General features: G+C 48.4%; 1 protein-coding gene across 1 annotated transcript; it reads right to left on the reverse strand.

Annotated features, from left to right (window-relative positions):
- On the reverse strand, window positions 1-2390 carry LOC147236218 (dynein regulatory complex subunit 2-like). Its single transcript, XM_086161217.1, has one exon. The coding sequence runs from the start codon at window positions 1656-1658 to the stop codon at window positions 462-464; it is 1197 nt and encodes a 398-aa protein (XP_086017343.1). The 5' UTR covers window positions 1659-2390; the 3' UTR covers window positions 1-461.
- Between the last annotated feature and the right edge of the window lie 25243 nt (window positions 2391-27633).

The raw sequence follows: 27633 nt of genomic DNA on the forward strand, positions 1-27633 counted from the left end.
ATATTTATTTTGATGCGCTAAAAGGCACAAGTCTCACAGAATACAGAGTAGTCTGCAGGAGAGTACAAGAACACAAAGAGAGTAGATTTTTATGCATAAAGAGGAGGCACCATTTTGAAGGTAAGTCAGGGGATATTGGGTCATGATGGCGCAGGATGGGAAGAACACTATATATGGACATGCTTATGAGGCAAACAATTAATAAAGTGGTGGACACATCGTTCTGAATACATGCTACGTTTCTTCTCGGAGTTCTTGGACCGCCCCCCGATGTGAGTTTCATGCTTAGGACTTTTCCACTGAGAGTATAGACAAAGCATAGACGTTGGTTCAGATAAGCATAGTTTCACATAGAAGCATAATTTCACAAAAAAAAAAAAATTCCCATTACAATATGAATTAAAAATTTTGACTCATTTAGATAAGTATCCTTTTTTTTACCAACAGTTTTGGCTGTAAACCTAAGTGTTTGTTGTTTGCCGACCGGCATAACTTGTGCCAGGTTTTGTGGTTGATAGACAATGTGGTAAGTTGAGGGGGTCACTGCGCAAAGTCATTGCATCCAGGTGGAGATGCAACAGAAGCTTCCGTTGCTCATTCTCTAGCCTCTGCTCTTCTTTCTTTTTCCTCAGAATATCTCGTTGTAGCAGAGTGTTGTTGTAGCGCTGCATCAGGTGCTGCAACTCTGGGAACTCTATCTCTGTAATCTCCTGATTACACTCATCTGTGGAAGCTAAAGACTCCTGCTCCAACTCCAGCTTGTGGCACATTAAAGCAATTGTTAAAACCCTCTCACCTTTGGCAATAATTTTTTGCAGTTTTTTCGCTGATTTCTCACTATGGACACTGAGTTCAATGAGATGCTTCCTTGCTGCTGAATGTTCCTGAGACTTTTGGCACTGAAGCTCGTGAATATTTTGACTCATCTCGGCTTTGGTAGCTGTCCGTTTGTCTGTTTCAGATTTTAGTTCCATCTTGGCATGGCTCACCTTCCCTCTCAGACCAGTGAGGTAACTCTGGAGCTTGTGTACTCTGTTTATGGCAGTTGTTTGCATTTCATACTCATGCTGGTTTTTCAACTTCATTTCTTCCACATGGCATACAATAGGGATGTACTTCTTCAAAGCCACATCTTTTTCAAGAGATTTCTCCATCAGTTTTTGATTACCCTTTTGGAGCACAACAGCCACTTTGCCTTCGGCGGCACTCTGAAGTGCACCATTGTTTTCTCTGTAGCGATTCTGAATGTCACTGATTTTATTTTTGTGCTGCTCTTGCATGGTGGAGATGGCTTCCTTCAGTTCATCTTGACGCTGTTGACAATGAGTTTGCATGCCTTCTTTGTCGGATATTAAATTAGAGCTCATTTTTTTTAGTAATCTCTCCCATTGCTGCTGCAGAGACAACAACCGCTTGTCCTGGACTAACTGCAAATGTTTCACATGATCAAGATAAACACGCCACACCTGAGTTGACTGCTGATCTGCTTTCTGCAGGTCAATCATCATTCTTTTGATCACATGGTCTACGTTTTCCACCTGCCGTTTAAATGTGTTAATAAATGTAGCAGCCTCTACCTGGAGATCTTCAAACTGAGTGAGGCGAAGATTTGTCCTCCATTCCACATTCATCCCTATCTTAAGCACATTGTCATTCATCTTTTTTGGCTGACCTCTCCTATAGAATATCAAATCTCTTCCAAAAAAGTCTCTTGAAAATTGGTAACCCTATCATTTAATTATATTCTGACAATACACAGATTTCTGCATGCCTGAGTTTAAAATTATTTGAATAGTAATTGTTCAAGTGTCTTAAATTGTTAAAGATGTGATGAATTACAGTGCTGACAACACAGTTACATCAATGACAGTGACCCCAAAATGCTATGATGTACCAAATACCATCACAGGCAAACCCACAAAAGTACATTTTTCATGTTTTGGGGCAAGGGTGACAATAGAAAACAAATGTTCAACAGCAGAAACAAATGCAACAAAAGGCGTGTAAAGTGGCTAAAAATAGCTTGGGAATTAAATTTCATATGACATTTTTTCAGCTCACTATGGATGCTTCGTTCCCTTTAAGAGGCGGGGAAATTGTATTTTTTCGTGTATTACTGAACCCAATACATCACAGTTGTTTTTCTGTGAAGCATTCACAGAAAAACAAGCTTGGGTCTCATAGTCATAACATCACAGATAATTTCAAGAGGCAGAGATATAGATCATTTTCTGTTGCGATTCTATTTTCTGAGATTACCTGTACTTTTCCACATTCCTTTATCTGTGACACCTATTATTCATGAGGAGCTCAGGACTTCTCAATACCTATATTGTTCCCTCCTTATATGAAAGGCATGCACTATAACCAATAAATTGGAGTCTTGTTGAAAGAAAAGCAGACACAGCCTGTCTGTTTCTCTGCGCTCCCTGTAGCTACAAACCAACCTCTGATAAAATAGGGCTCATCCATCATCGGCTAGGAGATCCAGACCCTAGTCTTGGACTGAGAGGATGAGGAGAACCTGCCACTGTGGTTCCTGGACAGTCCATAACAGAAGTAAGGTGGCGGCCCGGTAGGATGTCCAGGTTTACACCGCCGGAGGGCGTAGTGGCCCTGCAAAGTGCACCGGTTTACACTACCGGGAGAAGTGGCAGCCGAGCAAGTTGAACGGGCTAACACCGCTGGTGGGACCGGCGGCTCAGCCAAGTTTACACCACTGGAAGGAGCGGTACCCGTGCGAAGAGTGTCAGCCCTGCGTGGTGCATTGGTTTGCGCTGCCGGGAGAATAGAGGATCTGCGGGAAGGAAGTGGGAACATTGAAGAGATTGGACAGATATAAGGGGTGGGGTTGTGGATAGTCTTGAATGCTAACAGGAGGATTTTGAATTCAATACGGTACTGAAGTGATTGCCCATGGAGCTGTTGGAGGACAGAAGTGATGTGGTGTAGGGAGAGGGTTTGAGTGATGATAGAGGCAGATGCAATATTTGCCTTAATAACACTGGTAGAGAAATACAGAGGTCAGACACCTAGAAAAAGCATATGACAGGGTGCCAAGTGAGGAGCTCTGGTATTGTTTGAGGAAATCTGGTGTGGCAGAGAAGTATGTTAGACTGGTACAGGACATGTATGCTAGCTGTGAGCTAGTGAGACAGTGACGTGGTGTGTTGTAGGGGTAACAGAAGTTCAAGGTGGAGGTGGGACTCCATCAGGGATCAACTATAAGCCCCTTCTTGTTTGCAGTGGTGATGGTTAGGCTGACGGATGAGGTTAGACAGGAATCTCCATTGACCATGATGTTTGCAGGTGGCATTGTGATCTGCAGTGAGAATAGAGAACAGATTGAGGAAAATCTAGAGAAGTGGAGGTATGCGCTGGAATGGAGAGGAAAGTTAGTCGCAACAAGACAAAGTATATATGTTTCAATGAGAATAAGTGCAACTAGTGAAGTAGTGTTTGGTGAAGAGGTACGTTTTCAGCTCACAGTGGAAGATGGGCAGCGACCCCGCTGTTCTGACTTTTTCTGGGAGTTCATTCTACCACTGAGGAGCCAAGACTGAGAAGAGCCGAGACTGGTTCACTCGGCAGCCAGGGGCTCTGAGTGATGGGGTGGACAGTCGCCGAGAGGTGGCAGATCGGAGGGGACGGGTAGGGACATGTGGCTTGACCATATCCTGAAGATATGACGGGGCTGTGCCATTCACTGCCCGGTAGGTGAGCACCAGGTTCTTGAACTTGATGCGGGAGGCTACCAGGAGCCATTGTAGTGACATGTAGTGGGGAGTTGTGTGGGAGAATTAGACTGGTTGAACACCAGGCGGGCTGTCACTTTCTGAATAAGCTCCAGAGGCCTGATGGTCACCGCTGGGGCAGCAGCAAGGAGGGAGTCGCAGTAGTCCAGAGGAGAGATGACAAGAGCCTGGGTGAATATCTGCCCCGTATGCTCCGTGAGGAATCTGCGAATCTTCCTGATGTTGTGAAGGAGGAATCTGCAGGAACGTGCGACTGCTGTGACGTTCACTGAGAACGACAGTTGGTTGTCTAGGACCACACCCAGGTTTCTCGCAGTTGTGGTTGGCCTTACCACAGTGTTGTCGATGGTGATGGCTAGGTCTCTATGTGGAATACCTTTCCCCGGGAGAAAGAGCAGCTCTGTCTTGTATAGGATGAGCTCCAGGTGGTTAGTTTCCATCCAATCTGAGTTGTCGGACAGGCAAGCTGTAATTCTGGTTTCCACCTGTGTGTCTGATGGAGGGAAGGACAAGATCAGCTGTATGACTTCAGCATAGCAGTGGTAAGGGAAGCAATGTGAGCGAATGACAGAACCAAGTGATGTTTACAGGGAGAAGAGGAGAGGGCCTAAAACCGAACCTTGTAGAACACCGGTAGACAGTCTGTGTGGTTCAGACACAGCCCCCCGCCATGTCACCTGGTAGGAGCGACCTGTCAGGTAGGATGCCAACGGAGAGAGTGCAGAGCCTGTGACACCCAGACCCTTGAGGGTGGAGACAAGGATCTGGTGGTTGACTGTGTCGAACGCAGCTGACAGGTCAAGAAGTGTATGCACAGACGAAAGAGAGGCCGCTCTCGCTTCCTTCAGTGATTATGACACCGCAAGGAGGGCTGTCTCTGTCGGTCATCAGGGAGTAGGGACTTCTTCCATTTGTGTTCAGCCACTCTGAGGGTCCGTCTGTCACACAGTGTCAGATAGCCATGGAGCTGGTTGGGTTGAGCAAACAGGTCTAGAGGTGAGGGGGCAGAGTTGTTATATTGAGGAGGAGAGGGTGGAAATCAGTGTGTCAGTAGCTTCGTAAGCGGGGAGGAGGGAAAATGAATTGATCGAGGGGAGAGAGCCGGTAGTGGATGAGGCAAAGTCCATAGGATTCAGTGAACAGAGGTGTCTGCATGTAGAAATCAGGTGGGCAGTGGGGGGAGTTGAGGGAGAGAGGGAGAGAGCTAGGGTGCAGGTGATGAAATGGTGATCTGAGAGCTGTTTCTCATCAACAGGCATGACCGAAATGTTAGTCGGAGGGCAGAGGGAGGAGGCCAAAGGAGGAGAGGAGAGAAACTAGTGGTTCTAGCTTGTCCTTTTCCCCACAGTTGAAGTCACCAGGAAGAGTAAGAGTGGAATCGTCAATGGGGAAGTGTGATATGAGTGCATCAAGTTCCTTCAGAAATAATCCGAAGGGCCTAGGTAAGGGGTTGGCAACCCTTAACACCCAAAGAGCCATTGGGACCCGGTTTCCTCGGAAAAGAAAAGACTGGGAGCCGCAATTACTTTTTGACGTCTAAAATAAAGGTACCACTGTATAAATTGCTTTTAATTACCTTTACACTTTGTATAAACAAGTGTGTAGTGTGTTGCTTCTGAAATTCACAAAGTATAACAGAGAAAATTAATTTTTATTCATGTAATGAACTCATTTTGAGGTTTGGGCTTTCAAAGTGTGTAGTGGAGCCTTGACCTGAATTTTAAAAATAAATCCGGAAAAAAATCACTGTGTCAGTAAACAATTAAAAATAAATATTTGCAAAATATCTTCATAAATATTTATTTTTCCTGGCTTATGGGACTTCTGCTCCTGAACTTCTGCGCACAGCATTTGCAAATCGGGACATTACCGGCTGGTGGGTATACCGGCTTCCGCAAGTGTGACGTTATTTTGAGCTGCGAAAAATAAGAAATATAATTTTATTTAATATTTCAAGATCATAATAATCTTCCAACTTAGAACTAAAGGTTAAAAAAAGGAATTAACACAAATGAATTACACTTCAATTAAATATTTATGATTTATTTTCCCAAGCCAGTCGGAGCGGCAGTGTGAAGATGAAAGAGCCGCATGCTGCTCCAGAGCCGCGGGTTGCCGACCCCTGGCCTAGGTGGACGGTACACACCAAATAGTGATTCTCAGCGGATGAGTGGCAAGGACAGCATGGAACTCAAAGGAGGATGGAAGAAAGTGTGGGACAGAAACAGGAGAGGATTTCTATTCCGGGCAGATTTACAGGCCGGTTCCACCGCCATGCTCATTTGCTGAGGGGGTGTGAGTGAATGCGTACATATGTGTTTTCTGGTGTAATCCATGTTTCTGTTAGAGCTAGAAAGTTTAGAGTGTGAGTGAATATACGGTTCTTCCTGAAAAAGTGCCTCCTTTTTGTGCTAACAACATATCTAGAGCCATTCTGTTTTGGACAGTCATTAGGGAAGTGACAACCAATTGTTCAAATAGGCCAGTAACAGCATCATGTGTAGCATTTGCCAGTCTGAGAATATTATAGCACACATACAGTAGTTAATTAGATTTGTTTTTTTCGTTGAGGGTGACAGAGAAGAAGGCACTAATTAGGGGAAGATTCTCAAATCCTGCAGAAACTTGATTTGCCGATTTATATTCGTCAGGTACACCATGCGGGATACCAAAGCCATAGAGTGATTTGAACGAGCAGACCGCGTGAGATTGTGGGCGTGTCCTATAAGTAAAAGCGGCAGGCCTGAACAAACCATGATGCAGACACCAGAACAGTAACTGGGAAGCTGCAAATGCAAAAAATTAGTAATACAGTACCAGAATAAATCTGCCCGAGCCCAGACCATAGAAGAGGCATTCGACCGGGTAGAAATGTTAACAGTGTGCGCACACCATGAGGGATCAACTTCACCAAGCAAGGTGCCACAGGAGACATTTTGTGCACAAAACAGGTGAAGTTGCCAGCAGTGGGTTTGAAAACAGGAGGGACAGTGATGTTCTTTACAGGCCATGGATTTTGGGGGAGCTGTTTTATCGTTAAGTGGAGACGGTTATGGGGCATATGTCCGCCACATGCTGTCATGTGAGGACGGATGTGTTATACCAGTAACCTGGGGGTTTCCATGGTCCCGTATAAGTAACTGCATCTGACCAGTGGTGACACAAAGGGTTTGAAGCAGAATCTCCCAATGGGAATTCACAAAGATACATGTCATACCCTCTCCATGCCAGGTCCCCTCCATTACAATTAATGACAAATTGAAAGAGAAGGTTGTGGTTGAGCCCAATGTATAGTCTAATGCCTAACCTCCATAATGTAAGAGACAGGGTTCTGACGGAGGGGAAGAGGATACTGAACTCCTGGTCCTGTTCAGGTGAATCGAAGAACCTGGAGCCAAACAAGTAGGAGAGTTAGGTGAGCAGTGGTATTCAACCCACAGTGAAGTTGGCAACACAATCACTACAGAAAACCCCACATAACAGTAAAAGTTATACCCACCCCATAATCTAATGTGCTATGTAACAATAGTAAAAAGTAAAACTGGTGCTTGTGTATATGAATGAAAAGAAAATGTAGAGGCAGTAAAACTTCCTTTCTGTAGACCCTTCCCAAGTATCCTTGTGTCTTGCCCAGTAACACTGACTAGAGAGAACTTGAAACCTTCTGACCTTAAGTTCATATAGGAACAACTCAAAAGTAACACGTGATCATGTAATGAATGATTCTAAGGGTTTGTTTGTTTTTGGTTTTTTTTTTTGAAATGTTTCTACACCCCACAGTCATAGGGCATGTCTCATTGCTCAACGGGCTTTGGGGCAGTCCTGACTTCCCCCAGTGTCCTACTGAGAGGATCTGCAGCTGTACACTGAGACCAGTGAAACCAGCTGTTTCTTTCTCTCTGTGGCCAGACAGCGTGAGATGTTTTTTCTACCACCTTATAGGGTCCTGGCCACCTTGGTTCAGACCACTTCTGTTTGGTTACCTTTAGGAGGACCCACTCTGCTATTTGAGGTGCTCCCTCGGTTCCACCCCCGTTTGCCTTTGAGACCTGTTCAGAGAAAGCGAGGACAAGAGCCATTAGTTGATCGTAGTATGATTTATAGGAGTATCAGATTTACTTGTGATACTGCCTGCACTGGGTCCCGGGAACTGACATTCCATCAGGAGCCCATAGGGGGGTGAACCTAGTGATAGAGCTGTCAGGGTCTCACAGCTGGGTTCAATTCGTAATCGGCGCCAGCTGCAGCAGCAGCCGCTAATCAAGATCCCTAAAAAGGGCAGTGGCACGCTCTGCCTGGTGCCGGGGTTGCCCAATGACCCCTGTCGTGACTGAACCTAGCCGCGGGCCCCGGACTCCCCCTTTGCCATGTTTATCCCCACGACCCCCTTGTGGCCCAGGCCTTGACCCAGCCCGAGATCCTGCCTTGACCCTTCCCTGCCACCCTGCCTGGGGCCCTTCCCTGCCACCCTGCCTGGGGCCCGTCCTGGTGAGACCCAGCCTTGTGCGACTCTGTCTCGGGGCCAGGGAATTTCCAGCAACACCCTACCTGCCTGCCGACCAACCCCAATTTCAGACTTGAGGGTGTGGTTCCCTGCCCGAGTCTGCCCTGCGTCCCGTGACAAGAGCGGACAGAACTCCTTACTGATTACAGAGAAAGAGGAGGAGCTTTAAGCCAGTTGAGTTTTGTCTGAGTGCAGATTTTGCTAATTTTGCTTTTTAGGGCTCTGTTTATTCTCTCTACTTTGCCTTGGGATTGAGGGTGATTAACTGCTCCAGGCCCAGGTGAGACTCAACCGCTTGCAGATCTTTGGTCATTGTAACAGTCTCTAGTCCATACATTATCGCTGGTCTCACCACAGTCTTGTACACCTTTCCTTTTATTCTGGCTGAAAGTCTTCTATCACATAATACCCCTGACACTTTTCTCCACCCATTCCAACCTGCTTGGACCCGTCTCTTCACCTCTTTTCCGCACTCTCTGTTACTCTGGACTGTTGACCCTAAGTACCTGAAATCCTCCAGCTTCTTAATCTCCACTCGCTGTAGCCTTACTGTTCCACCAGAGTTCCCCTCATTCACACACATATATTCTGCCTTGCTGCGACTAACTTTCATTCCTTTCCAGAGCATACCTCCACCTCTCTAGATTTTCCTCTACCTGCTGTCTGCTCTCACTACAGATCACAATGTCATCTGCAAACCTCATGGTCCATGGGGATTCCTGTCTAACCTTATCTGTCAGCCTATCCATCACCATTGCAAACAAGATGGGGCTCAGAGCTGAGCCCTAATGGAATCCCACCTTAAACTTCTATTACCCCTCTCACAGCTAGCATACATGTCCTGCACCAGTCTAACATACTTCTCTGCCACTCCAGACTTCCTCATACAATACCAGAGCTCCTCTCTTGGCACCCTGTCATATGCTTTTTCTAGGTCTACAGAAACACAATGCACCTCCCTCTGGCCTTCTCTGTACTTTTCTATTAGCATTCTCAACGCAAACACTGCATCTGTAGTACTCTTCCTAGGCATGAAGCCATACTGCTGTTCACAAATGCTGACTTCTAGTTTCCACTACTCTTTCCCATAACTTCGTTGTATGGCTCATCAACTTTATCCCTCTATAGTTGCCACAATTCTGCACATCCCCTTTATTCTTAAAAATAGGCACCATCACACTTTGTCTCCATTCTTCAGGCATCTTCTCACTCTCTAACATCCTGTTGAATAATCTAGTCAGAAAATCTACTGCTGCCTCTCCTAGACACTTCCACAGGTAGATCATCAGGACCAACTGCTTTTCCACTCGTCATCCTCTTCAATGCCTTCCTTACTTCACTTTTACTAATTTGTCCTACTTTGTGGTCTACAATAGTTCCCTCTTCTACCCTTGCCTCCCTTTCATTTTCCACATTCATCAGCTCTTCAAAGAACTCTTTCCATCTTCCCATCACTCTTCTAGCATCTGTCAATACATTTCCCTCTCTGTCCTTAATCCCCCGGACCCGTTGTACATCCTTTCCATCTTTATCTCTGTTTTGCCAACCTGTATAGATCATTCTCACCCTCCTTACTATCCAACCAAGCATACAAGTCATCATACGCCCTTTGTTTTGCCTTTGCTACCTCTATCTTTACCTTTCGCCGAATCTCCCTGAACTCCTGTCTGTTCTCTTCAGTCCTCTCAGTATCCCACTTCTTCTTTGCTAACCGCTTTCTCTGTATATACTCCTGCACTTCCTCATTCCACCACCAAGTCCCCTTATCTACTTTCCTTCCAGATGACACACCAAGTACTCTTCTACCTGTCTCCCTGATAACACTAGCTGTTGTTGTCCAATCATCTGGAAGCTCACCCAGACCCTTTCTCAACTCCTCCCTGAAAACCATGCAACACTCCTCCCTTTTCAGCTTCCACCACTTTGTCGTCTTCATCTTCTCACCAGAGTCATCCTATGCTGTCTGGCTACACTCTCATCTACAACTGCTTTGCAGTCGCTGACCTCTTTCAGGTTACCTCATCTATACAAGATGTAGTCTACCTGCGTGCTCCTACCTCCACTCTTATAAGTTACCCTATGTTCCTGTTTTTTTTTTTTTTTTCTCTGGAAAAAGGTATTCACTACAGCCGTTTCCATCCTTTTTGCAAAATCTACCACCATCTGTCCCTCTGCATTCCTATCCTGGATACCAACTTCTTCATCCCCTCTATTGCCTTCACCAACATGTCCATTGGAGTCTGCACCAATTACCACTCTCATTTCTGGGAATATTCTGCATCACTTCATCTAATTCATTCCAGAACTTCTCCTTCTCTTCAGATTCACATCCCACCCGTGGGGCATAGCCACTAACAACATTGAACATCACACCTTCAATTTCAGACCCATAAGTCTGACATTCTTTTCACCTCTAGGATGTTCCTAACAAACTCCTTCAAGATAACTCCTACTCCATTTCTCTTGTCAGTACCATAATAGTACAACTTAAAGCCTACTCCTAAGCTTCTAGCCTTACTACTGGACACACAGTATATCCACCTTCCTTCTCTGCATCATGTCGACCAACTCTACCTTTTCCTGTCATAGTCCCAGTATTCAAGGTCCCTACTCTCAGTCCCAGGCGCTTTCCTTTCCTCTTCTCTCTCTGCTTCTGAACACACACTCTTGTTCTTCGAACCACAGTAGCCCAATTTCCATTAGTACCCTGTAGGTCATCAGTACCAATGGCGGTCGTTGTTAACCCGGTCCACGACTGATCCAGTATGATATAGCTATGGTTGACTCGCATGTTTGGTTTTGGCAAGTTTTACGCCAGATGTCCTTCTTGACGCAACCCTCTGCATTTATCCCGGCTTGCAATCATGTCTTTGTAGTCAATGTTTTCCTGGCCTGTTAACTGTGGTAGGCAAATTTTCCCTCCTATTGTTTGATGGTGGGTTTCACATTATATGAACTGCAGATATCACATTCTTTCATGTGATTCTCTAGCATTACAGGAGGAAATGGATGTCACCACGGAGTCAGGTGTCTGCATCTGTGTCTTTCCACAATGAGTCAATCCGTGTGCTTTTTGTAACATGGTATTCATCAGACCCAGTAGGAGTACTGGTCTTCTATCCGGGGCCCTCCAGACTCCTTCTTGCTTCTGTGCCCTGCATTCTAACCACACATTTTTGTCTGGGGGGGTAAGCTTTTTCTTGTTCTATCAACATATTTACATCACGAGGGCAACATGTCGTGCATAGTTTTCTCTGTTTGCAACATTACATGCTGGGTTATGTAGTCCGCTGCTCAGTCTGCTTAATTGTTTCCTGGTGCAATTTCTGAGTTTGTTTTGTTATGTCCTTTACACTTAATCATGGCCAGCCAAGCATGGTTTCATCTATACACCAGACAGTTGTCGAATGTCTCTCGCTTAAAAGGAGTCTTTGATGCAGTCACAAATCCAGCAATGGTCCACTGGCTGAGCACCACCTGTATTACTCTCACAACATATGCTGAATCTGTATAGATGTTTACATCCTTTCCTTCCTACCACTCTAATGCTTTTATCATTATCTGCCGTTCAGCAGCTTGTGCTGACTCCTTTCCCTCCACTTTCTGTGTTATCACCTCCTCAAAACCATCCTGTCAGCCTCACTACTGCTCGTGCTGCTTTTAACCCTTCATAGAGTTGTAACAGGAGCCACCCATAAACAATGTTTCCCCTTCATTTGGGAGATTTGTTTGTAGGTCTGCCCTTATTTTGATGTCCTTGTTTACTCTCTCTTCACAGTCATGTGGTTCACTCTCATCAATGTTGTCAGCCATGTTTATTTCTTGATGTGACAATGTTAAATGAGGTGCTGTTACTTTTTTTTTTTTTTTTATGTTTTAGTGACATTATTGTGAATTTCTTAGCTCACGTATGTTACTACACTATGTGTTAGCATTGTTAACGCATCTACTTCCGGCGCTGTCTCGGGCGGCTGCCTGCCAGAGTTTCTCTTTACCTTAGTGTCTCTTTCCTAAATTCTCTACTTCTATTTTTCTATTACTTCTTCTTGCTTTAGTAACTATTAAGTTAATTGAATTTACCAAAACAAGAGATGTTGCTCCATTCGCTATTTCTTGTTTTCGCGGTGCTTGAGCACATTTTTCGAGCCATATCCCATTCCTGGCGGAGCTGCGCAATGGCGCCATTGTTCACACCTGGGATCAGCTGATGGAGCTGAGATGCAGCGGCGGGATGGGGGAAAGGCACAAAATCCCTAAGGAGCTATGGAGGACATACCGGGGCTGCCGAGGGGGGAGCTGAGGAAGAGGCGATACAGACCGTATCTCCCCTCCATTGTGATGGGAAACGTGAGATCGCTGGGCAATAAGTTGGAGGAGCTAACAGCACTCACACAGAGCAACGGTGTGTTGCGTGAGGCCTCAGTGTTGTGCTTTACAGAGACTTGGCTAAACAGCAACATACCGGACTCTGGTGAGTTTACCCGTCTTTCAGTTGGTGCGAGGGGACCGGAGTTGCAGCGGCAAGAAGAAAGGAGGAGGTGTCGCTGTGTTTGTAAACAAGTGGTTCAACCCCGGACCCATCACAGTAAAGGGGCGTGTGTGCAGCCCGGACATCGAACTGTTGGCAGTGAGCCTCCGGCTGTACTATCTGCCCAGAGAGTTTTCCCACGCCATCATCTTATCGGTTTACATCCTGCCGTTGCACCGCGGGCTAATGACGTCATCAGCTCAACGGTCGCAAGACTCTAGACTCAGCACCCCAGCGCCTTCATTGCCATATCTGGGGATTTCAACCACGCCACATTGTCATCTTCTCTGCCTACTTTCAGACAGTTTGTGGACTGCAAGACAAGAGACAATAAAACCCTGGACCTGCTGTATGCAAATGCCAAGGATGCATACACCTGCACAGCTCTCCCTGCCCTGCCCTGGGCAGGGCAGACCACAACCTGGTCCATCTAAAGCCTCTCTATGTGCCTGAAGTCCAGCAGCAACCTGTGATCCCCAGAACTGTCCGAAGTTGGTCTCAGGAGGCAGAACTGACTCTTCAGGGATGCTTTGAGACGACTGACTGGTATGTGCTCTGTGAGGATCAGGGAGAGGACATTGAAAAACTCTCTGCCTGCATTACGGACTATGTGAACTTCTGCACTGACAACATCATCCCCACCAAGACTGTGCGTTGTTTCACAAATAACAAACCCTGGGTGACTAAGGACATTAAGGCCATGCTGAACAGGAAGAAGGTGGCATTCAGGAGTGGAGATAAGGAGGAGCTGAAGAAGGTGCAGACTGAGCTGAGGGAGAAGATTGCAGAGGGCAAGGAGAGTTATAGGAGGAAGCTGGAGAGCAAACTCCAGCAGAACAACATGAGGGAGGTGTGGAGTGGGTTGAAAACCATCACTGGCCATCGAAAACAAGGAAGCCAGATGATGGAAGGAGACCTGCATGAGGCCAATGAATTAAACCTGTTTTTCAACAGATTTGATGAAGAAGCCTCTGCCCACCCTCCCTCCAGCTCCGCTCAGGACTTTCCTCCCCCTGTGCCCTCACCTCTAAGACTTTTACCCCTCCCCCATGCACCTCTTCGCTTTACACCTCAGCCCTCCTGCCCCCCACTGGGACTCTCTCCACCCCCTCCTGTCACCTTCAGCACTGAGGAGGTGAGGAGAGAGTTCAGTCGCCTTCATCCCAGGAAAGCAGCCGGCCCTGACGGACTTAGCCCTAGAGTGCTGAAAGGATGTGCCTCTCAGCTGTGTGGGATCTTCACATACCTCTTTAACCTGAGCCTAATCCAGATGGTTGTCCCTGACTGGTGGAAAACCCTCATGTCTGGTCCCAGTGCCCAGGAGGAAGAATCCCAGCACACACAGCGACTACAGACCAGTGGCCCTGACATCACACGTCATGAAGTCGCTGGAGAGGCTCGTCCTGAGGCAACTTCGTAATGTTGTTGGACCTTCGCTGGACCCCCTGCAGTTCTCTTACCAGCCCTGGATTGGAGTGGAAGACGCCATCATCTTCCTGCTGCACAGAGTATACACCCACCTTGAGGAGGCAGGAAGCATTGTGAGAGTCATGTTCTTTGACTTCTCCAGTGCTTTCAACACCATTCGACCTGCCCTGCTGAACAGGAAGCTCCTGGACATGCAGGTGGATGCTCCACTCGCGACCAGGATCAACAACTACCTCACAGGTCGGCCGCAGTACGTGAGGCTGTGGAACATAACGTCGGACACCATTGTGAGTAGCACGGGAGCGCCACACGGGACGGTCCTGTCTCCCTTCCTGTTCACGCTCTACACCTCAGACTTCAGGTTCTCCTCGCAGTCCTGCCATCTGCAGAGATTCTCAGATGACTGCCATCGTGGGCTGCATCAACGGAGGCCAGGAGGAGGAGTACAGGAGCGTAGTGGACAGGTTTGTGGAGTGGTGTGGACTGAACCACCTGCAGCTCAATGTGTCTAAAACAAAGGAGCTGGTGGTGGATTTCAGGAAACAAAGGACCCACCTGAATCCGGTCACCATCAGGGGTACTGATGTGGTCATTGTGGACACCTATAACTACCTGGGTGCCCACTTGGACAATAAACTGGACTGGACGTTTAACACCAATGCCATCATCAAGAAGGGCCAAAGCCGTCTGTTCTTCCCCAGGAGGCTCAGATCTTTCAACGTCTCCAAGACCATGCTGCAGATGTTTTACCACTCGGTGGTGTCCAGCGCCATCTTCTACGCTGTTGTGTGCTGGGGCAGCAGGCTCAAGACAGCTGACACCAACAGACTCAACAAGCTCATCAGGAGAGCTGGGTCTGTCCTGAGAGTAGAGCTGGAGTCTGTTGTGCAGGTTTCAGAGAGGAGGATGATGAAGCTCCTCAGCATCATGGACAACATCTATCACCCCCTGCATGCCACGTTGATGTCCTGTCAGAGCTCTTTCAGTCGTAGACTGAAACCACCGAAGAGCTCCACTGAACGCCACAGGAGGTCTTTCCTACCTGAGGCTATCAGACTTTTTAATTTCTCTTCCCTCAGCCGCAGGGAATCTTCAATCTTTGTAGTTACAGTTAACAGTTAAGACAATTCATATTTCATCGTATTTCTTATTCTTCCTCCTTTGTACTATTATCTATTACTGTTATGATTTTTGCTTGAAACTCTGGCACAACAATTTCCTTCGGGATTAATAAAGTTGTTCTCATCTCTGGGGATGCTGCGGCAGCTTCCAGGCGACTCTTGGCACTACAATAAACGTCAGCCAAATGATCTTTGTATGCTGTGACCTAGTCTTCAGGGGGAACAGTTACCGGGCCTTTCCTCACTAGGCCTAGCGAAAAGTCCACTGGAAGTTGAGGCTTTTGGCCAAACAACAACTGGTGGGGAATGGCTGGTGGACTAGTGGACAGTGGGGTTGTAAGCAAGAGGCAGGTGCAGCAGTGCTTTAGGCCATTTCCTCTTCTGGTCAGGTGGAAGAGTGCACAGGATGTCATGGAGTTGTCCATTAACGTGCCCACACTGCCCATTTCTTTGTGGATTGTACAGGGTGGTCCTGCTTTTTTTTATGTCATACAGTCTACACAGCTGTTTTAATAATTCACCCTCAAAAGCTCACCCCTGGTCAGAATGAATCAGTTTGAGTACTCAAAAGCAGTAAAGCCATGTTTCAGGGAGGATCTTGACCACTGTCTCTGCTCGCTGGTTCATGTAAGGATAGGCCTGTGTGAACTTGGAAAAGACGTCGGTTATGATGAGAACATTCTTATGTCCATCACCCGCTTTATCCGTTAAGGTGAAATCAAAGGCGATGGCTTCCAGGGATCTGAAAGGCAAGCAATGCTCAGAGGAGGTATACACAGTTGGAACTACCCTCTTGGCCAAAAGACAGTGGTCACACTGTTTACACTATTGTTCAATGTCACGGTGCATCTTTGGCCAGAAGCACCTTAGCTGTGCTATTTCTGTTGTTCTTTTGACACCTTGATGACCATGATCATTATGTAGACTGGTCAAGACCTCTTTGTACAGTGTGTAGTAACAGCTGAGGCATCACATCTCGTGCTGGTGGCATTTCCACTTACCGGTACAGGACGCCTTCACTTTCCCTTATGCTGCGCCATTGCCGTTTCAACTCAAGCACTCCCCATGACTCTGGCTCTTTCCTGTCAAGTTGGTGGTTGACCTCGCCTCCAGTAATGCAAGAAAGCGCCAATCATGGGATCTTTGACCCTTGTAGATCAGCTGGCTGGCGGACAGGGATAGCATTAACTGCCCAGGTCGTGGCTGTCAGGCTCAGCTGACCTAACTCTTACGCTTACGGTGGTGGTCACTTCTAGGGGGATGGTAATACCAGAGAACACTATTGTGATGGACTGAGGGTGTGGTTCAGGAGTCTGATGGGAAAGGACATCCGCATTTCTGTTAGCAGTTTCAGGAAAGTACTTCAAATCAATGTCAAAGGCTGCCAGCTGAGAGGCCCATCTCTGTTCCACTGCTGAAGATGACTGAGTGGGTTGTTATCTGTTTAAACCACAAACTTGGCCCCAGTAAGTATTCATGGAAGCGCTCTCTAGCCTTTTCCTTGTGCCTCTGCAACTAGGCGGTGGAGGGGACCAGCATGCTGTGCAAATCCCTCCATGAAACACGATAGTAAGACGCAAAACCAAGGAAGGCTCTGAGCTCAGTGAGGGTGTCTAGTGATTCTCACTTGGACCCAGCCGTGTCTCCTCTCGGCAGCCGAGAGGAGATCCTGACAGTACCCCCCCCCCCTCCTCCCTCCCTCGACGGGCGCCTCCCGGCGCCCCACGGAGCTGGCCTGGGTGGTCGCGGCGGAGTTGCCGGATTAATGAGGGGTCCAGAATCACCAGGTGATCACTCCAGGAGCTGGGGTTTCTAGATGTGACACAGCGGAGGGCCACCTCCATCTCCTGGTTCAGCCGCTCCATCTGGCCGTTACTTTGGGGGTGGACACCGGACGACAGGCTGACCTTGGCCCCAATTGCTAAACAAAAGGCCTTCCAAACGCTGGACATGAACTGGGGACCTCTATCGAAAATGATGTCTGCAGGGATGCCATGAGCCTGGAAAATGTGAGAAACTAATAATTTAGCCGTGTCTAGTGTGGAGGGAAGTTTGGGAAGTGGAATAAAGTGCGAATTTAGAAAAATCAATGATGGACAGGATAACTGTGTGCCCCTTAGAGGGGGTAAACCAGTAACAAAATCCAAGGCAATATAGGACCAAGGTCGCCGGGGAATCGGGAGGGGCAATAGCCATCGCGAGGTAGGTTGAGTAGAGGACTTATTCTGAGCACAGACTGAGCAGGCTGAAACGTACCGGCGGCAGTCGTGGGAAATGGAGGGCCACCAGAATCTCCCCTGCGCCACCCTCAGAGTTCTATACCTCCCTGGGTGGCATGACAGCTGGCTGGAGTGGGCCCACCGGAGGACGTCGGCCCAGGCTGTCTCCGGGACGAACGTCGTCCCTGGGGGACCGGCTTCCAGAAATACCTGACCGCGGTTTCTACATCCCAGACCAAGCAGGCCAGGTGGCATGGAGACAGGATGGGCTCGGAACCCTCCTCTTTAGAGTGGAGGCAGGACAGGGCATCAGGCTTAATGTTTCGATTACCAGGTCGGTATGACAAAGAGAAACTAAAACAATCGAAGAAGAGTGCCCATCTGCGGTTCAATCTTTTGGTGGTCCGCAGGTACTCCAGTAGAACTGCATTCTGATGGAGGTCTTTGGCACAGTCATAAGGCCGGTGAGGGGGGAGGGTCAGGGCTTTATCCTTGTCGAAGACTGGGGCGAGGTCATGATACTCTGAAGGGACGCAGGATAGGTCCGGGGTTGATGGTCAAGCTGGGGCTGCGGGACTACCGGGGGTTGGGGCGGAGGTCAGACAGGTTGCATGGCATGATGTGCTCCAGGTCCGGATTTTGCCAGCGGCCCAGTCGATGTGGGGATCATGTAGTTTCAGCCAGGGGAACCCGAGCACCAGGGGGGAATGAAGTCCAGATAGGATGGCGGAGGAGATTGATTCGGAATGGTTACCAGAAATCCGGATGCGGACGGTCTGGCGCTGTACATGGGCCAGCCGGCGGTTTTTCAATGACAGAGCGCAGCGGGGTGGTTGGATAGCTGTGGTGGGGATGAGGAGCTCTTTAACCAGGGCCTCGTCTATGAAGTTGCCCTCTGCCCCTGAGTCTACCAGCGCCGAGACTGAGCACTGGTGCATGCCCCACTCCAGCGAGGTTGGCACCCGTAGGTGGGCCAGCGGGTAGGAGATCACCATACGGCTCACCAGGACCCCCCCGGTCACTGGCGAGCCTCGGCTTTTCCCTGCTTGGCCGAGCAGGTGGCGGCGTAGTGGCCCACCTCACCACAGTAGAGACAGGCGTTCTGGCACCGCCAGGCAGTCTTCTCCTCAGAAGTGAGGTGCGCTCGGCCCAGCTGCATGGGCTCCTCCCCCTACGCGGCGGGACCCGGGGCTGAGGGCAAAGGACGGGCAAATGAATTCGGGCGGAGTGGTGAAGTGGGGTTACGGGAGCCGGGATAGGGGCGAGGCAGGACTGGGGTTCGGGCTCGGTCTGAAGGGGGTCCCTGGGCTTTCTTCTCCCGCCGCCTCTCGCGGAGTCGATTGTCTATCCGGATTGCGAGGTTGATCAGTGCATGCAGGTCCGGAGGTCCGTCCCTCGCCGCCAGCTCATCATTGAGTCCCCTCTGAAAGGCGTATCGTAGTGCCGGGTCGGTCCAGTCACACGCTGCCGCCAGGGTCCGCAACTCAACAGCATACTCAGCCCCACTCTGTCCCCCTTGGGTGAGGTCGCCCAAGCGTGTCGCTGCGTCGTCTCCCTGGAGAGGGTGGTCGAAAACTTCTCTCATCTCGGAGGTGAAAGCGGCATCGGACCGGTACAGCAGTCCGTCTCTCCGCCACACCGCCAACCCCCAGCGTAGTGCAGCTCCGGTGAGTAGACTGATGGTATGCTATCTTCTGATCATCTGTCTGGTAGGTCATTGGCTGCAAGCCAAACAATAGTGAGACTTGTAGCAAAAATCCTCCACATTCTCCTTGGTCTCCAGAGTATTGCGGGGGGTCTGGCACATGAGGTTCCTTCGCGGGTTGATGTCGAGGGGCGGGGGCTGGTTCCGTAACAGGGGCCGGTGGATTCTGCTGCAGCGATCTCTGGGGAGATTTGGCTTAATTGGGCGAAGATGTTCTCAATTTGGTCTTGAGTCTGGTGTAGGGAGGTGGCTAGGTCGTATAGTGTCTGGCTGTACTGATCCAATGTGTCGAAGGTGGTGGCTAGCTGCGTGAGTTGGTAGGAGATGGATTCCAACTTGCCTTGGGACTGACGTCCAGCATCTGCTAGCTCTCTCAGATTCCTTTCATGTTGTCCAAGAATTTGGCCTTGCATGGTCAGGGCTGCTTGCAGATTCACCTCAGGGCCGAGACCGGGCCCCCCGAGTCCATGAGGGCCAGAGAATTCTGTCACGGGTCGGGGGCGGACTCGGGCAGGGAACCACACCAACAGGGCTGGAATCCGATCAGATCTCTTTATTCAGGCGGAGGGTCCCTCAGGCGGAGGGTCCCTCAGGCGGAGGGTCCCTCAGGCGGAGGGTCCCTCAGGCGGAGGGTCCCAGCAGAGTTACAATTCTCTGGTGCCAGAGCAGTGCGTGCCGCTGCTCTTTATGGGGACGTTGATTAGCGGCAGCTGGCCGCTGCTGCAGCTGGCGCTGATTCTCAATTTGACCCAGCCGTCAAGATCCTGAGATCCTGATTATAAGCCAAAAATGCATAATAAAGACCGAAAAAAAGTATATAAGTCGCACTGGAGTATAGGTCGCATTTTTGGGGGGAAATTTATTTGATAAAATCCAACATCAAGAAAGGCAATTTAAAATAAAAATAGAATAGAGAACAACAGGCTGAATAAGTACAGCCTAGCATTGCCTATATGACCCATAAACAACAAACTGAGAACATGCCTGATAGGCCATGTTAACCTAACATATTACGGTAAGAGTCATTCAAATAACTATAGCATATAGCACATGCTACAACCAAACAATCGTTGTCACTCTTAATTACTAAATCCAACGAAATCTTCCTCTTCGGTGTCACTTCTGAACAACACCGCCAACTCCAAAGGTAGACAATGCGCCGCTTCCTCCTCTACCGGTGCATCGCTTACGTCAGAGTCATCGTCACTTGCAGCTCCAACTATTCTAGCCTTTCTGAATCCTGACAGGATGGTGTCTGTGCTCTGATAGAGAGGCGATTGCGTTGCATGAACCGGTAAAACCAGGATGGTCCTCCCTCAAAGTCATTTACATTCATCTCCTTGCGAACTAACTGGGTTTGAAGACACAACTGCACATTGTTCAAGCACCAATGTGTGAATTCGTTCTTCTAGCCGTGGCCAGCTAGCTTTTAGCCCGCGATTAGCTTTTATAATTTTCTTCATTTCAGTAAGAGTAATGTCAGCTTTTCCTCAGTCCCTTGCAAGTTTCTCACTAACTTCAAACTTTCTTTCTGCTGCTCGATTGCTGTATTTGGCCGCATATTTCACTACTTCCAGCTTGTAACCTGCAGAATATGATTTTCTTTTCATGCCATTTTTGTTCAGCTCTTTTCAGTTGTTTTTATAAGTTACCGCAAATGTTGAAATGATCAATTTTCATCGGTACAGAAGTAGCAGGTAGCATCTTTTTTTCACAACGTGCTTCTGCCATGACCTGCCTCCGCTGAATTTTGATCAGTGGGCATGAATGTGACGATTGCTGATATATTAAAGGCACACACGCAGACACAGACAGATACACATCAGAGCAAGAGAGCTTAATAATTTCACACATAAGTGACTCCAGAGTATAAGTCACACCCCCGGCCAAACTATGAAAAAACCTGCGACTTATAATTCGAAAAATACGGTACATGTATGTATAAATGTATACATATATACCGTAAATTCCGTACGGTAAGCCGCAACTTTTTTCACTTAAACAACGATGCGGCAAATTTATGGATATTGGGGGGGAGGGAGGCTAATGAGCTTCACGCGGCTAAAACATTTATCCTTGTCACATCAGACTGATGAAATGACCAGGAAATTCTGAGGCCGTTCAACTCCGACACCGAAGAAGACGACTTTGAAAGTTTTTGTGCGCAGGAGGAAGCCCAAGATAGCGATCGGCTAGCCAGTGCGGCTTATATTGCGGTGTGCTCAATAGTCCGGAAATTACATTATGTATAATTATGTATAAATATGTGTATGTATATGTATATGTATGTGTACATATTTAAGTATTTATGTACATATATATTTTCATGAAGATACTTTATGAGTCTACATACATTTCTCTATATAGCTATTATATAATGGCAAGAAGTCAAAAATACTAATTGTAATAATAACATTTCTGTTCCGTGTTTATGAAACTAAGGAGAAATACTACTCTTGAATTAAAAAACACCACAAACACAATACTTTTTCAGATAGGAAATCATACTTTCTGCCTTATTATATCTGTCAAATCTAAAAACAACAAGGTAAAGAGATAATCCATGATGGATTGGATATTTTTTGGATTAATGTGTTGTTAGGCCTTGTTTGTATTCAACAAGACACAGTAGAGTCATGGATTTCTTTTGTCTCTGGTTCACATTCAGAAAATAAAAGATGCTTCTGTGGTTCAATAGGTGCAGGCTTGATACCTAGCCATAAAAACATATTTGCTTTCAATATTTAATATACCAGAAGCAAGAAGACACAAGTATGTATGATTTCATGAGTTTTCATACCAGGCTCTTAGGCCTCAAAACCTGGAGAATCTTTAAAAAATACTTAATGGTCCATTTTGTCTATACTACCTACAGGTCCCTTTGCATTCATGTGTTGCACCAGGTGATGACATGCTATATAGGGTATGTAAGACATGAAACGAAAAACAATGAAAGCAGGGTTTGGGTCAACATAATACTGCTTCAACATGGGGGTCCCTGTACACAAATGCTGAATAAGTTAGTTAGTTAGTCCTCTTGCAGGAAATGCGTAGAGCCAACCGTGGCTACCAGGTTTCTCCATTGGGGTCTGTCGTTGGCAAGTTGCCGTGCCTGTGCCAGGCTCACACCGCAGGCCCTGAGGTCTTGGGCCACAACATCAAGCCAGCGGGTGCGGGGGGCACCTCTGGGTCTTCTCCATCCGGCTAGCTGGGGATTAAAGGCCAAGATGGAGCTTGTGGGGTGTTCGGCAGGCAAGCGGATGATGTGGCCATACCAACGGACTCGCCGCATTGCTGCGAGGCGAGATGCTGGGGGCTGCTGGGTTCGATCCCTTAGGGTCTTGTTTGTGACATGCTGGGTCCAGCTGATGCCTTCTAATGTCCTCAGGGCCCTGGAGTCAAATCCATCAAGCCTGGCTGCCAGCATGTTGTTCAGCGGCCAGGTTTCGGAGCCATAGAGGAGGACAGAGATGACTGAGGCATTGTAGACCCGGAGCTTTGTCACCCGGGATATGTGCCGGTGTCGCCACAATGGTCTCCACAGGGACTGCATGACTGACGCCGCAAGGGCACGGCGCCGGTCAATCTCAACTTTGAGATCTCCGGTGTTTGATAGGGTTGAGCCGAGGTACTTGAAGGAGGCGACAAAGTGGACAGGGGTGCCGTCGAAGAGGAGTGGTGGTGGATCAGGTCCCTCTCCTATATGCATAAGCTTGGTTTTTGGCCAGCTTATCTTCAGGCCGAGTTTCCTGGACTCCTCATCAAAAACATGGAGGGCTTCGCGAAGCTGGTCAGCAGTCTCGCTGAACAGCGTGGTGTCGTCTGCGTACTCGAGATCCCTGAGGGTGTAGCTGCCTATGGGGACCCCAGGGATCCGCTCAGAGACTTTTGTCATCAGATGGTCGATGACACAATTAAAAAGTTCTGGCGCAGCGACGCAGCCCTGCCTCACCCCGCTGTTGATGGGGAACCACTCAGAGTTCCGGCCATTCACACGCACACAGCTTTCAGCTCCTTGGTAGAGCTGCCTGAACAGTGTGGTTATTTTGGCCGGGACTCCGAGGGATGTCAGGATGTTCCAGAGAGAGCCGAGGTCCACCGTGTCGAAGGCTGCTTTCAGGTCGATGAAGGCGATGTAAAGGTGCCGATCCTTCCTGAACTCCCGGGCCTTTTCAATTATGAGCCGGAGGGCAGAGATGTGATCTGTGGTAGACCGATTGGTCATGAAACCGGCTTGCTGTTGGCGGCGTCTGCTTTGGGTTGCAGGTAGAGCACGGGTTAGTAGGACGCGGGTGAATAGTTTTCCGGGGATGGAGAGGAGGGTGATTCCTCTGTGGTTGCTGCAGGTCAGCTGATCGCCCTTGTGCTTCCAGAAGGGAAGTATAATGCCCCGCCTCCAGTCATCAGGCAGCGACTCAGTGACCCACACATGGTTGATGATTTGTGTGAGCCAAAGGATGATGTTGTTACCTCCGGCCTTCAGCATCTCGGCTGTGATGGAACATAGGCCAGGGGCTTTGCCGTTTTTGAGCTTTGACAGGGCTGCCTTCACTTCGGCTGGGGTGACCGGGGAGATGAGACAGTCCGGGTTATTGTTGGGGTGGGTGGTGGGGGCTTCTGGTAGGGGAGGATGGTTTAGGAGCTCACTGAAGTGCTCCTTCCAACGACTGAGGCAGTCAGCTTCAGTGGATAGGACGTTTACGGCCGCATCCTTAACCAGGAAGCAGCGCTTGCGGAGGCCTGCTTTCCCTTGGCGGAGCAGATTGAAAAGCTGCCGCAGGTTGTTGTTTTTGGAGGCTGACTCCATGGCTGTCGCCTGGTTTCTCCAGTAGGTTTCCCTGTCTTGACGGATGGAAATGTTCCTTTGGCTGTTGAGGCGCCGGTACAGGGCCATGTCCCCACACAGTCGAGCAGCTCGTCGGCTGTTGACAATGTCCAACGTGGCTTGGGAAATCCAGGGCTTCTTGGGGGCTGGTCTTGTTCACCCGGCGGCTCCCTTCGAAGCCATGGTCACCTCGCTTTTAAAGTGAGGCCAGTCCTGGGACATCCCGTTGGTGAGGGTGCTAAATCAGTTAGCGATGGAGGAGCTGAAGAGCTCCATAATGGCAGGGTCTAAGAGACGGGAGGAGTCCAGCTTGGGGGAGGCATTGGCTGAGGCCCCCGCCTTGAGCTTTAGCCGCAGGTCGGCTATCAGCATGCGATGGTCGGTGTTGCCAAGCTGTGCGCCTCTGAAGACACGGCAGTTGGTAACCGATGTCTTCCAGCGGCGGGAGATGAGGATGTAGTCTATGGCTTTTTGTGTCTTCCCGTCCGGGCTGTACCAGGTCCAGTGGTGGATTCGCTTTCGGTGGAGTGGAGTACAACGGAACACATTTTTTCTTCTTTCGCACGCATGCACGCGGAAGCAACAGGGAAATCCCAATGGAGCAGCGTCTGTCTGGGTGAACCAGTGCTGGTGTAGGAACATAACAATCAGAATTTGTGCAACTGATATTGAGCTCTTGGCTGTTTCTCTTTGTCCTTTTTTATCTCCGATGCACATTTCCTTAAATACTTATTATTACTGTTTATACTCACTCAAAATAACACACAAAAATAGCAGCAGGCACTTTTTTTTACTAGGTTGTTGGATGACAAGTACCAAGCAGCCATTGAGAGGCCTGCTGTAGTTAAGACATGGAACTGTGGCCAAATTGTTGGTGTCAATCTTGTGGATTGTAATGCAGCCTCAGGGCGGCACTGGCCCATGTCTCCCCAAGCCTGCCTTGGGGGGGTATGGAGCAGTGTCTCCCTGAGCCAGTCCCAAGCCCAGATAAATGCAGAGGGTTGCGTCAGGAAGGGCATCCAACGTAAAACTTTTGCCAAATGCGAGTCAACCATAACCATATCATACCGGATTCGGTCTAGGACCAGGTTAACAACGACCGCCATTGGTACTGATGACCTACAGGGTACCAGTGGAAATTGGGTTACTGTAGGTCGAAGAACAAGAATAAGAAGAAGAGGAGGAGGGCATGTTCGGAAGTAGAGAGAGAGAGGAGCAAAAGAAATAGCCTGGGACTGAGAGGAGGGATTTGGAATATCAGGAATATGACAGGAAATGGTAGAGAGCTGGTCGACATGACGCAGAGAAGGAAGGTGGATATACTGTGTGTCCAGGAGACCAGGTGGAAAGGTAGTAAGGCTAGAAGCTTAGGAGCAGGCTTTAAGTTGTACTATTATGGGACTGACAAGAAGAGAAATGGAGAAGGAGTTATCTTGAAGGAGGAGTTTGTTAGGAACGTTTTGGAGGTGAAAAGAATGTCAGATAGACTTATGAGTCTGAAATTGGAAATTGAAGGTGTGATGCTCAATGTTAGTGGCTATGCCCCATAGGTGGGATGTGAATTTGAAGAGAAGGAGAAGTTCTGGAATGAATTAGATAAACTGATGCAGAATACTCCCAGAAATGAGAGAGTGGTAACTGGTGCACACTTCAACAGACATGTTGGTGAAGGCAATAAAGGGGATGAAGAAGTGATGGGCAGATTTGGTATACAGGATAGGAATGCAGAGGGAAAGATGGCGGTAGATTTTGCAAAAAAGGATGGAAATGGCAGTAGTGAACACCTTTTTCAAAAAAAACAAAACAAAACAGGAACATAGGGTAACTTATAAGAGCTAAGGTAGGAGCACGCAGGTAGACTACATCTTATATAGACAAGGTAACCTGAAAGACGGTCAGTGACAGCAAAGTAGTTGTAGGTGAGAGTGTCAGCAGACAGCATAGGATGGCGGTTTGTAGGATGAGTCTGGTGACAAGGATGATCAAGAGGACAAAGACAGAGCAGAGGACAAAGTGGTGGAAGCTGAAAAGGGAGGAGTGTTGCATAATTTTCAGGGAGGAGTTGAAAAAGGCTCTGGGTGAGCTTCCAGATGATTGGACAACAACAGCTAGTGTTATTAGGGAGACAGGTAGATGGGTGCTTGGTGTGTCATCTGGAAGGAAAGTAGATAAGGAGACTTGGTGGTGGATTGAGGAAGTACAGGAGTATATACGGAGAAAGTGGTTAGCAAAGAAGAAGTTGGATACTGAGAGGACTGGAGAGAACAGAAAGGAGTACAGGGAGAAACTACGTAAGGTAGAGATAGAGGTAGGAAAGGCAAAACAAAGGGCGTATGATGACTTGTATGCTCGGTTGGATAATAAGGAGGGTGAGAATGATCTATATAGGTTGGAAAAACAGAGAGATAATGATGGAAAGGATGTACAACAAGTCCGGGTAATTAAGGATAGAGAGGGAAATGTATTGACAGATGCCAGATTATTGATGGGAAGATTGAAAGAGTAATTGAAGAACTGATGAATGGGGAAAATGAAAGCGAGGCAAGGGTAGTACAGGTGACATTAGACCACAAAGTAGCACAAATGAGTAAAGGTGAAGTGTGGAAGGCATTGAGGAAGATGAATAGTGGAAAAGCAGTTGGTCCTGGTGATATACCCTTGGAGGTGTGGAAGTGTCTAGGAGAGGCAGTGGTAGATTTTCTGGCTCGATTATTCAACAGGATCTTAGAGAGTGAGAAGATGCCTGAAGAATGGAGACAAAGTGTTATGGTGCCTATTTTTGAGAATAAAAGGGATGTGCAGAATTTCGGCAACTATAGAGGGATAAGTTGATGAGCCATACAATGAAGTAATGGGGGAAAGTAGTGGAAAGTAGTGGGGGTTTCTGGTAGGGGAGGATGGTTTAGGAGCTCACTGAAGTGCTCCTTCCAGCGACTGAGGCAGTCAGCTTCAGTGGATAGGACGTTTCCGGCCGTATCCTTAACCAGGAAGCAGCACTTGCGGGGGCCTGCTTTCCCTTGGCGGAGCAGATTGAAAAGCTGCCGCAGGTTGTTGTTTTTGGAGGCTGACTCCATGGCTGTCGCCTGGTTTCTCCAGTATGTTTCCCTGTCTTGACGGATGGAAATGTTCCGTTGGCCGTTGAGGCGCCGGTACAGGACCATGTCCCCACGCAGTCGAGCAGCTCGTCGGCTGTTGACGATGTCCAACGTGGCTTGGGAAATCCAGGGCTTCTTGGGGGCTGGTCTTGTTCGCCCGGCGGCTCCCTTCGAAGCCATGGTCACCTCGCTTTTAAAGTGAGGCCAGTCCTGGGACATCCCGCTGGTGAGGGCGCTAAAACGGTTTGCGATGGAGCAGCTGTAGCGCTCCATAATGGCAGGGTCTAAGAGGCGGGAGGAGTCCAGCTTGGGGGAGGCATTGGCTGAGGCCCCCGCCTTGAGCTTTAGCCGCAGGTCGGCTATCAGCATGCGATGGTCGGTGTTGCCAAGCTGTGCACCTCTGAAGACACGGCAGTTGGTAACCGATGTCTTCCAGCGGCGGGAGATGAGGAT

The sequence above is a fragment of the Fistularia commersonii genome, chromosome 2 (genome assembly GCF_037954325.1).
Source record: "Fistularia commersonii isolate RoL2024-O1a breed Wild chromosome 2, RoL_Fcom_v1.0, whole genome shotgun sequence".
Classification (NCBI taxonomy): Eukaryota; Metazoa; Chordata; class Actinopteri; order Syngnathiformes; family Fistulariidae; genus Fistularia; species Fistularia commersonii.